This window comes from Coturnix japonica, chromosome 1 (genome assembly GCF_054131305.1).
Source record: "Coturnix japonica strain WE chromosome 1, WE-NBRP24, whole genome shotgun sequence".
Taxonomy (NCBI): domain Eukaryota; kingdom Metazoa; phylum Chordata; class Aves; order Galliformes; family Phasianidae; genus Coturnix; species Coturnix japonica.
Window position 1 is genome coordinate 123,232,855 of NC_140663.1, and position 14,421 is coordinate 123,247,275.

The 14,421-nt window shown below is 45.4% G+C and overlaps 1 protein-coding gene across 5 annotated transcripts; it reads left to right on the forward strand.

The window, feature by feature from the left end:
• The first annotated feature begins 233 nt into the window (after nucleotides 1–233).
• LOC146762694 (alpha-N-acetylneuraminate alpha-2,8-sialyltransferase ST8SIA3-like) lies at nucleotides 234–13,268 on the forward strand. 5 transcript variants are annotated; one of them, XM_085534078.1, is made up of 5 exons: nucleotides 234–632; nucleotides 1,114–1,236; nucleotides 5,281–5,838; nucleotides 10,037–10,080; nucleotides 11,950–13,268. In XM_085534078.1, the coding sequence occupies exons 1-5, from the start codon at nucleotides 454–456 to the stop codon at nucleotides 12,021–12,023; spliced, it is 978 nt and encodes a 325-aa protein (XP_085390204.1). In that variant the 5' UTR covers nucleotides 234–453; the 3' UTR covers nucleotides 12,024–13,268. The 5 variants fall into 5 exon arrangements, with proteins under 5 accessions (XP_085390204.1, XP_085390199.1, XP_085390216.1 ...); XM_085534073.1 differs by having other exon boundaries at nucleotides 10,037–13,268; XM_085534090.1 differs by lacking the exon at nucleotides 5,281–5,838.
• Nucleotides 13,269–14,421: the final 1,153 nt, after the last annotated feature.

Here is a 14,421-nt window from a genome sequence, read left to right on the forward strand (position 1 = left end):
ATGCCAGACTGTGAAGAAAAATGGAGGGGCCAAACTCCCATTCTGATTCCCATGTGACTGTGTGTCACTGTGGGGACTCTGGGGCTGGCTGGGGGCACTGTGTGACACCCCAGGATCATCGTAGGGAGGCAACTTGAAGCTGTCGGGAGGGAACCTGGAGCCGGGGAGTGCACACCTGGGGACATCACAGGGTCTGCCGGGCGTGCGAAATGCCTAATGGGAGAGACGGGGGAGGCACACTGGTGCGGCCGGGGCCGTCTGGGCCCAGAGCCGTGGGGGGGGCGGCTGCCGGCTGCCGTGCCAGCGCGCCGGCTCTTGATACCTCCATTTTCTCTCCGGCTGCTGGCGGTGCCAGCAACGTCTCTGTCCCCGCCGCCTCCGCTCCCTCCGCCCCTGTACGCAGCCCCGCCGCAGCCCCTCCGCACACGCCCAGCCGCAGGGCCTTCTCCTATCATGAGGAACTGCAAGATGGTGCGGGTGGCTAGCGTGTTGGGACTGGTGATGCTCAGCGTCGCGCTGCTCATCCTCTCCTTCATCAGCTACGTCTCGCTCAAGAAGGACAACATCTTCGGCACGCCTCGCGCCGGCAGCCCGAGGGGGCCCCGCATGTACATGTTCCACGCAGGATTCAGGTGAGGGCGCGGCTCGGTATGGCCGCCACTGCCCGGCCCGGCTCGGGGACAGGGAGCCGCCCCCGACCCGATCCCGGGCTGGCACTGGGGAAGTCCAGGCGCACTCTGAGGGAAGGCCCAGGGAAGTCCCCGCTGCCTCGGCAGCGGCTCCTCCCGCACCGCGCTGCCCCCAGCCCTGGTCCTGCGGGAAGCGGGCGGCCCCCGGGACCGCAAGACACCCGGGCCGGGAATGGGAATCTCGGTGCCTTGGAGGTGTTGCAACGTGATCACGGCACAACACGTCTCGGTACGGCCTGGCACGGCCCGGCATGACTTAATACAGTCCTGCAGGACTCAGCTCGGCTCAGCCCGGCACTGCTTGCACTGTCCGTGGTGCTGATGTCGATCGGATTCGACTATTGGCGGGGTGCGGCCTGTGTGCGTCCGTGTGTCCGTGTTTGTGTGTCCCTGTTCCCGTATGAGTCTGTGCACACATCTCCAGGTCCCAGTTCGCGCTGAAGTTCCTGGGTCCCTCGTTTGTTCCCATTACAAACTTGCTGGGCCACGAGTTGCAGGAGAAGCCTTCCAAGTGGGTGTTCAACCGGACGGCATTCACACAGCAGAAGTAAGTGCACAGCTCATCCCGCTTGCCACCCTCTCATTTTCTCTAGGGTTGTCTCCTACCCCTGAGTATTTGAAACAATATAATCAGGGACTTCTAAATACTCTGAATTCTGAGTAATTTTCCATCAATGAGAGACAAAGGCTGAATCAGAGCATTTCCCTTTATGTTTGCATCTTGGAAGAATTTAATTCAGAGTGGGTCACCAAGGTGCAACACGCTTCCTTCTACCAAATGGAACATGACCCAGTTTCCCAGAGTGCAAGTGACATTGTAATTTCTTCAAGATCAATAGCTAGTTTCTTAAAACTCAAAACAAATCAGACTGCAACAGCCATGAAGAGCCATGCTCATGGAGGGCAAAACATGCCCAGCAGTTTTGAGCAAGTGCAGTGTGGCTTCCAGCTCCACTCTAGGTGTGGGGTGGGCAGAGGGCAGTTCATTGGAGGTCACCAAGCCCAGATCCTCCTGAGATGCCTTTACTGCACGCCGACTTCTGCCTCCTGTTCACAGGTTCATGGCCACATTGCGCTGAAAGAATAGAAAGAATTTCTTGGTTCCTTAAGCTTTCTCAAAGCCTAATGAGAAACAAGATGGGCTTTTATTTTCTTCATTGTGATGTGAAAATGATGATGTCTTCCAAGCCTCTGTTATTTAATGGCTTTACTGCAGTATGTATATATACAGAAATAAAGATGTAAAATTAAAGGAAATCCTTTAACCATTTAAATGGCTACTACCATTTTGGATGCTGATTTTGTCTGCCTGACATTTTAGAGGCCACATTGTGAATCTGCTCACACGTCCTATCTGAGGAACCCATAAGCAGCTGTGGGCCATTGAGAGGAGATGGCACCATGCCTGCTCTATCCTTTCCCTGAGATCTCCCAGGCTGGTGTAAAACCCCTTGGTATGGCCTAATTCCTGGCATCATTGCTTTATCCTTAATCATAGAATCATAGTATAACCTGGGTTGAAAAGGACCTCAAAGATCATCTAGTTTCAACCCCACTGCCATGGGCAAGGTCACCAACCACTATACCAGGCTGCCCAGAGCCACATCCAGCCTTGCCTTGAATGCCTCCAGGGTCGGGGCATCCACAAACTCTCTAGGCAACCTGATCCAGTGTGTCAGCACCCTCTGGGAGAGGGTGAATCATAGAATCATAGAATAGAAACATAGAATAGAATCAATCAGGTTGGAAAAGACCATAAAGATCATCATGTCCAATCATGACCTAACCATACTACCCTAACAACCCTCCGTTAAATCATATCTCTGAGCAACACATCCAAACAGTTTTTAAACACATCCAGGGATGTTGACTCAACCACCTCTCTGGGGAGACTATTGCAGTGCTTAACAATCCTTTCTGTAAAGAAATTTTTCCTGATATCCAACCTAAACTTACCTTGGCACAACTTGAGGTCATTTCCCCTTGTCCTGTCACCTGTCATCAAAGAGAAGAGACCAACCCTGCTCTCGCTGTAAGCATCTTTCAGATACTGGAAGAGAGCAATAAGGTCTCCCCTCAGCCTCTTCTTCCCCAGACTAAACAGCCCCAGTTCCCTTAGCCTCTCCTTGTAGGACATACTCTCCAAGCCCTTCACAAGCCTTATTGCCCTTCTTTGGACCTGATCCAGCACCTCCATGTCCTTTCTGTACTGAGGTGCCCAAAACTAAAGACAGTACTCAAAGTGAGGCCTCACCAATGCCGAGTACAGGGGCAGGATTACTTCCCTAGTCCTGCTCACCACACCATTCCTGATACAAGCCAGGATGCCATTGGCCTTCTTGGCCTCCTGGGCACACTGCTGGCTCATATTCAGCCAACTGTCCTTCAGCACACCAAGATCCTTTTCCATTAGGCAGCTTTCCAGCCACACCTCCCCAAGCTTGTAGGGTTGCCTGGGGTTGTTGTGACCAAAATGCAGGACCTGACACTTGGCTCTATTGAAACTCATACAGTTTACCTTGGCCCATTGATCCAGTCTGTCCAGGTCCCTCTGTAATGCCCTTCTTCCCTTGGGCAGATCAACACTCCCTTCCAACTTGGTGTCATCTGCAAACTTACTGAGGGTGCACTCAATCCCCTCATCAAGATCATTAACAGAGATGATAAACAGAAGTGGCCCCAGCACTGAGCCCTGGGGAACACCGCTTGTGACTAGCTGCCAACTGGATTTAATTCCATTGACCACAAATGTTTGGGCCCAGCCATCCAGCCAGTGTTTCACCCAGCAGAGCATATGCCCATCCAGACCATGGGCAGCCAGCTTCTCCATGAGGATGTTGTGGGGGACAGTGTAAAAGGCCTTACTGAAGTCCAGGTAGACCACATCGACAGCCTCGTCTACTAAGCGGGTCACCCTGTCATAGAATGAAATCAGGTTTGTCAGACAGGATCTACCATTCATAAACCCAGTCTGACTGGGCCTGATCCCCTTGTTGACCTTTAACTGGTCCATGATGGCTCCCAAAATTATCTGTTCCATAACCTTCCCAGGCACTGCGGTGAGACTGATAGGTCTGTAGCTACCAGGATCATCTTTCCATCCCTTTTTGAAGATGGACATCACATTTGCCAGTCTCCAGTCCGTCAGAACATCCCCAGTTAGCCAGGACTGCCAAAGAATGATGGAGAGTGGCTTGGCAACCACATCTGCCAACTTCCTCAGCACTCTAGGGTGCAGTCCATCCGTCCCCACGGACTTGTGAGCATCCAGCTTTTGGAGCAGGACCAAAACCTGGATCGTGCAGGGCTTATTCTGCTCCCCATCCCTATCTACCAGTGCAGGGGGCTAATCACTAAGGTTGGAAAAGACCATCCAGTCCAACCATTCACCTATCACCAATAGTTATCACTAAACCATGTTCCTTAACACAAAGTCTAAATGTTCCTTGAACACCTCCAGGGTTAGTGACTCCACCACCTCCCTGGGCAGCCCATTCCAGCATCTGACCATCCTTTTGGAAAAGCAATATTTCCTAACATTCAGCCTGAATCTCCCCTGGCACAACTTGAGGCCATTCGCTCTAATCCTATCACTAGTTATATGAGAGAAGAGGTGGACAAATAACTCTGTGTCACCCCACTGATGATTTGAGCTAATGCCTCAGGATCTGCCTTTGCATTTGTCTGTCATCCATAACCCATAACTAGGGGACCCAGTGGGACTTCATCAATGCTTAGACATTAGAGGATGCAAGCTGGAAGAAAAGTTGTTTTCCATAAATATGAGAAAATAAAGTGGTATTGATTTTCTAATTTTATGCCCCGCTAGGGAAATTCCTGAGCAGGGTTGGTAGGTTTTTCTGTTGGTTTATTTGTTTTTGTTTTTAAGTATTCCTAATAATGCTTGTGCTCAAATAAGACATTAAGGAATTATATTTACATAAAGGGAGACAGTGACTGTCACTTGTTTTGTGACTCAAAACTTCCTAATGAGAACATATGGAATACACACATTTAAAAAATCAACTGCATTACTGTTAATACAATGGAATATTCTGGACTTCTTGGTTTTGATTCAGATATCTCATGGCAAACACAATATCCATCATTACCATAAATCCATGGTCCAGTAATGAGAGTGAAATGTGTGCAGAGAGCAGCAGCAGAAAACCCATTCACTAGGCATGTGTCACAGCACAGACAGAAATGTGCTTTGCACTACACTTCAGGAAGATGGATGTGAGAAATGTTTCCTCTTAGTTCTATGCCTCACATTTAAACAGAGAATGCAATATTTTAATCCTGACACTTTTCCAAGAGCCACAGACACATCTGTAGCTGGCATCAGTCAGTACAGCCCAGTAAAACCAAGCAGAGCACTGGATGAGGAGCTCCATCATTCCTATCTGTTTATATTAATTTTAAAGCCATTGCATCACTGCATTGCTCAGTAAATTGCTTTATAATATTCTAGACAGAAAAAAATAAGTATAGATGGAAATAAATCTCTTCAACACAGACAAAAGGGAAATAGAACTCAGTGACTCAGTGTTTTCTTCTTCTTTTTTTTTTTTTTCCTATTTCATTTTAGGCAAGAAATCCTTCAGCATGTCGATGTCATAAAAATTTTTTCTTTGACCAAGAATAGTGTACGAATTGGACAGCTGATGCATTATGATTATTCCAGCCATAAGTATGTTTTTTCTATAAGCAATAACTTCAGATCGCTGCTTCCAGATGTGTCACCAATCCTGAATATGCATTACAATGTTTGCGCTGTGGTTGGAAACAGTGGAATCTTGACTGGAAGTCAGTGTGGACAAGAAATAGATAAATCTGATTTTGTTTTTCGCTGCAATTTTGCTCCAACTGAGGCATTTCAAAAAGACGTTGGAAGGAAAATCAATCTCACAACCTTCAACCCCAGCATCCTGGAAAAGTATTACAACAATCTTTTGACCATTCAGGATCGCAACAACTTCTTTTTAAGTTTAAAAAAGCTTGATGGAGCCATTATTTGGATTCCAGCTTTCTTCTTCCACACATCAGCAACAGTCACAAGAACACTTGTTGACTTCTTTGTTGAGCATCGAGGCCAACTAAAGGTCCAATTGGCATGGCCAGGAAATATAATGCAGCATGTTAACAGGTGTGTATTTTTCTCTGAGATTTAACTTGTCAAAATATATATTTATCTCTGTACAAATGCAATTATACTTATTTTCCTAGTCATGCCTAACCTGAAAGGCTTAGGTTAGCCAGTCAGGACCTGACACTGTTTGCTTACAGAGCAAATACAGTTCCATCATTGCTTACTGAAGTGTTCCAGGGTCTGTGCTGTCATGGGACTGCGCCCACCATAGCTTTCGAAGAGATAGGAAGAGTGTGGAGGAGTTGAATGAGATTTTGCAATAAGAAAAAGTACCATTGGAAGAAACTTGCTCTCAGGTAGCAAATAGGGTGCCAGCAGACATCTGCAGAGTGATCTAGGCAAATCTATAGTCATTCACACAAGGATAAAATTGCCACATCTTTAGCAAATGCACACATGACCAGGAGTCAGGAGATCTGCTTTTCCAGGTGGAAAACATAAAACACACACAGAAGGGGTTGTTTACTTGACACCTGGCCTGATGACTGCAGATGAGTCCCGCCTGTCTCAAAGGGGGAAATGGATCCTAAACCAGGAGCTAGAAGGGCTTGTTGAGAGCTTGTTCCTGGAACAGGCTGCCCAGGGAGGTTGTGGATCCCCCTTGCTCACACCGAGTGCAAGGGGGATCACTCCTCCTAACTTGCACACCATAGGACAAAAGTTTGGTACAGATATAGGCAGAACTAATATATAATCAATGATTTTCCTGGAATTCGTATACATATTCATTATATTTCAGAGAACTCCGTAGCATATGGTCCCACCCCCTTGCACACGTGTCGTGAGCAGTTGGGGTTTTCTCCTGGTGGTTGTGAGATGAAGGCTCATCATCTTCCTTGCAAAGGCTTGTAGTCTTCCCTAGTTGTAAACTTCTGACCCTGTGGGAGGGGTAGCCCCGGAACCAGTTCTAACTTGCTTTGTGGACATCTTATCACTTACTCACTAAATGTCCTTAAGCTGTTCTCAAAGCACTTATCTTGATGTCCTCTGCCCCCTCCCCCCCCCAACATTGTCCTAATCTCAGCTTGTTGTCAACCCCATTCTTTTAGCAGCCTCCGCATATTTGCTTCTGTAAACTATCTTTACCCTTCATTTCTGTAAACCACTCTTCAACTGGAGGCTGGCCAATGTGACTCCCAGCTACAAGAAGGGTTGTAAGGAGGATCTGGGGAACTACAGGTCAGCCTGACTTCAGTATCAGGGAAGGTTATTGAACAGATCATCTTTAGTGAGATAACATAGCATGTACGGATGTCATGGTTTTGTAATTTTGTAATTTTGCTATCAGTATTCCACATCATAACATCATGTAAAGTATGGATACTTCTATTGAATGTGCAGTCCACAGAAGAAGACTACATATCCCAGAGAACAACACGATCAGTGATAAGTCACGGGACCAGGACGCTATATAATCTTGTTCCCAGGCTGGAGTGCCCTCCTTCTTCTCTCGAACTTCTCGGAGAGTGGGAAGCATTCCAGCCGTGTCGCCTAGAGTTCACAGTAGGCCTCTCGGTTTTCAGGGACTCTCTCTCTCTCTGTTTGTTCGATTTGTTAGCCTCAATTATATTATATTGTGTTATCTTGTATTTCAATATCATATTTAGTAAAATAAGTTTTTCCTCCTTAGATTGCTGCTGTTTTTATCCCATTCCCGTTTTCCCACTCCTTTCCGGGCCCCGGGGGGGGGGGGCACGGGGTGGCATCCCCTGTCACAGGCATAGGTAAATCTAAGTAACCCGGGACAGATTTTTTGGTGGAGAATGCGGGCATAGAGCTTTTTAGCTTTTAGAACGACTCTCTCTTTGCTCTTAAAGAGATTCGTTAGCTTCGTTACGGGAGTGTTATCTTTTTGTAGCTGCTCACTGAGAATGTGACCTTGAAATACCAGACAAATTGTCAACATTAAGGGCAGCTGTACATTCTCAGCATTGCTATCTAACTTTTGTATAGAAAACAAAGGGATTTCTTTCTCCCTTAGAGCAAAGCTAGCTAGCTCTGACTTTTACAGAGCCTGCCAGCTATGAATCCACTCTTCATCCCAGTTGCTCTGTTTAAGGGATTGAAAGCAATTATGATCTTCTTAAAGTATTGGTCAACTATTAACACCATAATTTGGTGTTTTGGAATTGTGCAGGTATATGGCCTAATAAGGTGGATACTGATGGATACACCTGCCTGGTACTTATATGAGATGTGGTATGGTTCGAATTTTGGCATCTACACCCCAGATGGAATTGTGAATCTTACAAACACTTGCATCCCAGATGGAATGGGCAATTTTACAAACACCACCATGTTTAATCCATTGTACAGGCTAAAAAAACCTGCTTTTTTTAGGTTGTACTCTCAGATTTCCACACGCCTTTCAATAACTGAGATAGGGTTCATACTTGTATCCATGTTATCACTATCAATGAATGCATATGTATTCCTACGCATTCGTTCTATGCGGAAGTCTCCTCCAGAACCAGAGAATGATGACTGGCAGGGAATATGGAAAGGTTTAGGAAAAGTCTTAGAAGCATGGGGACCCGCAGTGTCATGGGATTTCACTCCTGAACACCTAAGGGACCCTGAGAAATTAAGTGAGTATTTGGGTCAGAGATCTAAGGAGGTAAACCTTATGTGGGGTTTGGCTTATGCATACCGTGCTTTGTATCATACTATTCTGGAGAAAGAGAGTTTCCGATCTGAGATTCAAGCCCAAGTTAACTCTGATCAGTCACAGGAGGCATCAGTAGCAATATCAGTTGCCTCTGTGGAAGGCAAGAATTGGAAACGGGTGTCCATGAGTCTAGAACGAAAAGAAGGAGAAGCAGAGGGGGGGGGGCAGCAGAAGACCCAGGTGCCGGGCTTGGAGCAGTACCGAAAAAAGCAAAGGGAAAAACCAAGAGGCATGAAGAAGAGACTGATGATGAGGAGGAAATCACCTATCATCGACCTCTGAAGCTGACTGAAATCCAAGGCTCAAGAAAGGAGTTTACACTGCGTCAAGATGACAACGGAGCAACTGGAGGATCTGGCCCAGCCAGCATAAACTTGTGAAGGGCAGATCCTGCTTGATCAACCTGACCTCCTATGATCTAGTGATACACCTGGTGGGTGAGGAAAAGGCTGTTGATGTGGTCTACCTAGACTTCAGCAAAGCCTTTGACACTGTCTCCCACAGTATTCTCATGGAGAAGCTGGCAGCCTGTGGCTTGGTACACTCTTTGCTGGGTAAAGAACTGGCTCAATGGCTGGGCCCAGAGGGTGGCAGTGAGTGGAGTTAAATCCAACTGGTGACTGGTCACAAGAGGTGTTCCCCAGGGGTTGGTATTGGGGCCTGTCCTGTTCAGTATCTTTATTGATGACCTGGTTGAGGGCATTGAGTGCACCCTCAGTAAGTTTGCAGATGACTCCAAATTGGCAGGAGTTGTCAATCTGCCTGAGGGTAGGAAGGCCCTGCAGAGGTATCTAGACAGGCAGGAGTGATGGACTGAGGCCAATCAGATGCGGTTCAACAAGTCCAAGTGCTGGGTCCTCCACAACAACAATCAGATGAAGGAGCACAAATGTTATGAGAAGTGGCTGAGGGAACTGGGATTATTCAGTTTGGAGAAGAGGGGGTTCAGGGGAGGCCTTATGTCTCTCTACAACTCCCTGAAAGGAGGTTGTGGAAAGGTGGAGGTCAGCTTCTTCTCACATATAACTGATGATAGTCCTATAGGGAATGGCCTCAAGTTGCATCAGTGGAGGTTCAGGTTGGACATTAGCAAAAACTTCTCTGAAAGCGTGGTCAGACATTGGAACAAGTTGCCCAGGGAGGTAGTAGAGCTCCCGTCCCTGGAAGCGTTCAAGAAAGATGTAGATGTGGTACTTAGGGATGTGGTTTATTGGGGAAATATTGGTGGTAGGTGGATGGTTGGACTGGATGATCTTCGAGGTCTTTTCCAACCTTACTGATTCTATGATTCTAGGGAGACCTCAAAAGAGAATTTTGTTGAGAGTGCTAAAATGGTTTTTCTGCATTCCTGTTCTTTACAAAGTGTCCTGAACAGCCTTACCTTACTTAGGTTATCAGCTGTGAGCATTGATTGTCTCCATTCAGTAGCATTTTTGCTGGTCTCTATTCAGTAATATTTTTTTAATTACAGCAACCCCATGATATTACTTGTACCCTATTACTAACGTGTCTTTGTTTTTATCACAGATACTGGAAAAACAAACACTTGTCACCCAAGCGGCTGAGCACAGGTATTCTCATATATACCCTTGCTTCTGCCATTTGTGAGGAAATTCACTTGTATGGATTCTGGCCCTTTGGGTTTGACCCCAACACAAGGGAGGACCTCCCATATCACTACTATGACAAGAAAGGAACCAAGTTTACAACCAAATGGCAGGAGTCCCACCAGCTGCCTGCAGAGTTCCAGCTCCTCTATAGGATGCATGGTGAAGGACTGGCCAAACTGACCTTGTTGCATTGTGCCTAAGAACCTAAATCTTCAAGTCCCAAATGATGGTCTAAAATGTGCCCAAATCTGAGTTAAACTTTCTTCACATACAATTCTAAAATAAATATATATATACTCACCCTAATATATTTTCCATAATATAAAAATACTTTTTAATCACCCTTGTCACCGTTCATCAAAGGGTTTAAGCATATTTAGGAATGCAGAGGCATTTATCAAATTCTGTGGATGCTATTCATGCAGCAGCACAGCAAATGTGAAATATTTTTCTTTTATGCATATGCTATGAAATCTGTTTTAAAATCTTTTCATATTTCAGCATTCAACTAAATGCCTCTTAACATCTTGATTTGATTGTTCCTTTCAGATTAGAACTAGAATTATGCTTTTCTCACATTATGTTGCTATGAGTAGTTTAGCATACATAGACTTACCTTGGCCAATTGAAAAGACACCCCGAAACTCCAGTTAATTGTCACTTATAAGTTCCTCATTGTGGAACCCCACTTCCACTGCTTGCGTATTTTTGTATTTACTGAATTTAACATTTTTTTAAGAACAATATGGAGAAGGTCAAAATATGGCTTATACCTAGCTTCCTCACCCCTCTGTGCTCCAATGAATGTGGAGAACAGGGGGATAGGATTCCCAGCCCAATTAACTGCACAGGAAAGCATCTCCCCCCTCACCAGCTCCATTGGCACCAGGTCAGGGGGGAGATGGAGTGAGGTTGGGGCAGCCCGATTTCTGAGAAATGGCCTTGAGAGGGAAGCAAGCACAGTGGGAATGCATAGAGTAGGAGATGTGATTCCCAGAGTCCCCTTTCACATTGCTAAGTCCCCGGTCAGACAACTGAATTAGCAGTCTCATGTTCCAGTCAATAACAGATATTTGGGGAGATGCAGCTTTCTATGTACCTTTAATGGTCAGACTGGTTGCAAAAAAAAGTTAAATCTTAGGGTTGCTTGTATTTGAAACTCTTGGCCGTGATGCCTCAGGTTAAAGGAGTTCGTAAAGCAACTGTTTTTCTTATTAAGACAAGTATGCTTCAAAGTATTTTAACATTTTAATATTATTCTGTATGATGCTGAGAAGAACTGACTATACACTGGAAGAAGATGCAAAAGGCAATTTAAAATCATACCTTAAAAGTGCACAGCACCCAAACTTTGGGGGAAAAGTGACTGCATCTGGCATACAGCTAAATTGGGCATATTCCAGCAGGGAGGAAACTTCACTCCTCTGCACTGGCTATGAATACCGAGTGTTTCAAAGACATTTTGAAAATGCCCTGTTCTTCCCTATTTTGATTATGCAGTATTTTCTGGATTTTACTTTGCCAATGGACATTTGGAGCTGCGAAGGGGCTCAGATACTCTCTGGCACCACCAAGCTAGCACCCATGATTTCAGACGTGCTTGTGCAGGAGGCTAATGGCTGCAAAGTTCCTTTCCCAAGGCACAATCCCATATCAGCCCTTGGGCACTGCTAACTTGCCTCACTGCCTGCACTTGTCACTGCTCATACAACAGAGCATGACTCGTAGCAAGCATCCTGAATTCACATTGCTGTAAAACAACACTAGTGCTATGCTGTGTGGTGTTGTGTTATTTATTACTAATATTGCCATTTATTATTTGTGTTGTAGTAGCAGCAGGGCAGAGAGCACCCATCTCTGCCCAACACTGTTCCCTGGGTGCTGGAACATGCCCAAAAGCCTGACTCCCTGCTCCTGGATCTGCCAGCTACAGCCTTTGTGTCCAGGACAGCAAATCCTCTCTTAATTCATTAGCACGTTAGCTAGACTCTTCCTTCCCCTTTGCTTGATCCTCAACTTTCCCTTCACTGTCTATCTAAATGAATTCCTGATGGTTCAGGGAAAATATTCACTATTATTTCTGAATGTCTAGACAAAATATATAGCTAAATGAAAGAACACACAATGCAACATGAACAATTCCTGCAAGTACAAAACCTTTCAGCTTACAATGTCAGGAGAAGCTTCAGGGAAAGGGCTCCTAGTGGCAGCCACGAGGTGATGGCACTGCAGGAACATGGGAATGACCCACAATAGAGCTGAGGATAAGGTGTTGACAGTGCTGGAACAGAGCCATCAAGTGGGAAATGGAAGGAAGAGGTGTATATGGAATAGGCATGTTACCTTTCCTTCTCTTTACATCCTTGTTTTGTGTTTTAGTTGCTTGCATCTTTTCAGCGAATTGTATTAGGATACACTAAAAAAATAAAAATAAAATAAAAAAAAACACATTTTGGCTACCAGTTTGAATTGTGGAGTATAACAAAAAGGCAACTATTTGTGAAATATATCTAACTGTGAATGGAAGTTGCAAAAACAAAACATTTAGAAAGCAGGTTTTCTGTAAATAAATATGTCTTTATTCTAATGGCTATACAGTTCAATGCCTGATGGAGTTGTTTTGAATAAAAAGATAAATATTAAAAATATGGCCATAATCGTAATAAAGGGTTAATTATTTAATGGCCATACTAAAAGCATTATTTATTTTTAAATGGCTGATGTTGACAAAGGACCAGGGTACAGTCTCAGGTGAATGGCATGCAAGGCTGCACATGTTGTGAAATATGTCACAAGCGGAACTGATGCTTGGTCCTGATCCCCTGAAGTCTCAGTTGGCCTCAGAGCAACAAGGATGGGGCCCTCTTTGTACCAGAGGAGTGGATGCGGCCTGCACAGTGCGTGGTGTGTGTAAATATGTCATCACATTTGTGATTTAAGGAGCCTGGTTCTTGTTGTAATGGGGTGCCATATCCACATCATAGCCATCGCTTGTGGAGAAAAACATGATAATTCATTTTGAATCTTTCAGCAATGTTATTATTTGGTGTGAATATGCCTGCAACATTGACTCGTGCCAAAACACAATATTGAATGCATTGTTTTTAAAGAAAATGTTTTATTGTACATTGAAAGTCTGTAAAACTCAACTGAGTCTGCTTTTTCCTTTTGTATTTTTTTTAATTGCCTGCTGTCAATAGTAATTAATGACCTGAACTTGAAGGTTTTTCCATTCTGTAGGCAGCAGAGTGTAATTTTAACCAAGAAGCATTCCATATTGCACAGGGTAAACTGGAGCTGGAAATAAGCTCAAACTGTATGGCAGTGTGCCATGAACACTCAGTGCTAGCAAGACACAGCCCTGGCTCCGCACTAGCCCCAACTGCTCTGTGCATGCAGAATGAGGCTGCAGGCAGCCCCCAGGGGTGGAAAGCCTTGAGTCAAGCTTGGGTTCCTCTCCAGTCCCCTGTGCCCAACACTCAGTGTTTGCTTTCTCAGCCATGTGCCTGCCATATGGATCTCCAGGATCTATTCCACACAGGACTGAAGTCCCTGGTTCAGAGATGCCCACTGCAGCACCATCCTGTGGATCTAGTCAGTCATTGAAATAGGCTGTCCGGGGAAGTGGTGGAATCACTGTCCCTGGAGGTGATTGAGAACTGTGAAGATGTGGTACTTGGGGACAAGGTTAGTGGGCATGGTGGGGATGGGTTGATGGTTGAACTTGACGGTTTGGAAGTCTTTTCCAACCTTAATGACTCTATGATTCAAAAAAGGCTTTACTGGAAAACTTCAGAAGAGTTTCCAAATGTCTTGTATGTCATTATACCCTGCAAGCTTAGTGTGATGGATCAAATTCTGCACTGTTGTGAAATATTGGGAGACACACAGCATGTAAATCAGCACAGAGCTTGGTTTGGGGCAGTTGCTCATTAAAATGAATTACACCCAAGCACATCTCACACAGCCACTCCTGTTATCTGCAGCACCCTGGCAGGAAGCACAGTCTCCTCTGGAGATATTCAAACCTACCTGGACACTGCTGTGCAACCTGCTCTAGGAAACATGCTTTAGGTAGTGTTGGACTGGTGGATCTTGAGAGGTCCCCTCCAACCCCTGTGGGCTGAGGGAGCCCTAAGAGCTGTCATTTTACTGTGTCATAGTTGATCAATCATTTCTACTCTACTTCTGCATAGTGGCCAGATTACAGGCTGAGAGAATGCACTACTTGACTCAGCTCTGTGCGGGTCCTGTAAAGGCTCCCACAGAGAAGCTCTGCTGTAGGCTTTTTGATGGGTGGAA

Coding starts and splice junctions, on each gene's coding strand:
- LOC146762694 (XM_085534073.1), top strand. CDS start 454: ATGAGGAACTGCAAGATGGTGCGGGTGGCTAGCGTGTTGGGACTGGTG. Junction 633..1,113: donor ATGTTCCACGCAGGATTCAG/GTGAGGGCGCGG, acceptor ACACATCTCCAG/GTCCCAGTTCGCGCTGAAGT. Junction 1,237..5,280: donor ACGGCATTCACACAGCAGAA/GTAAGTGCACAG, acceptor ATTTCATTTTAG/GCAAGAAATCCTTCAGCATG.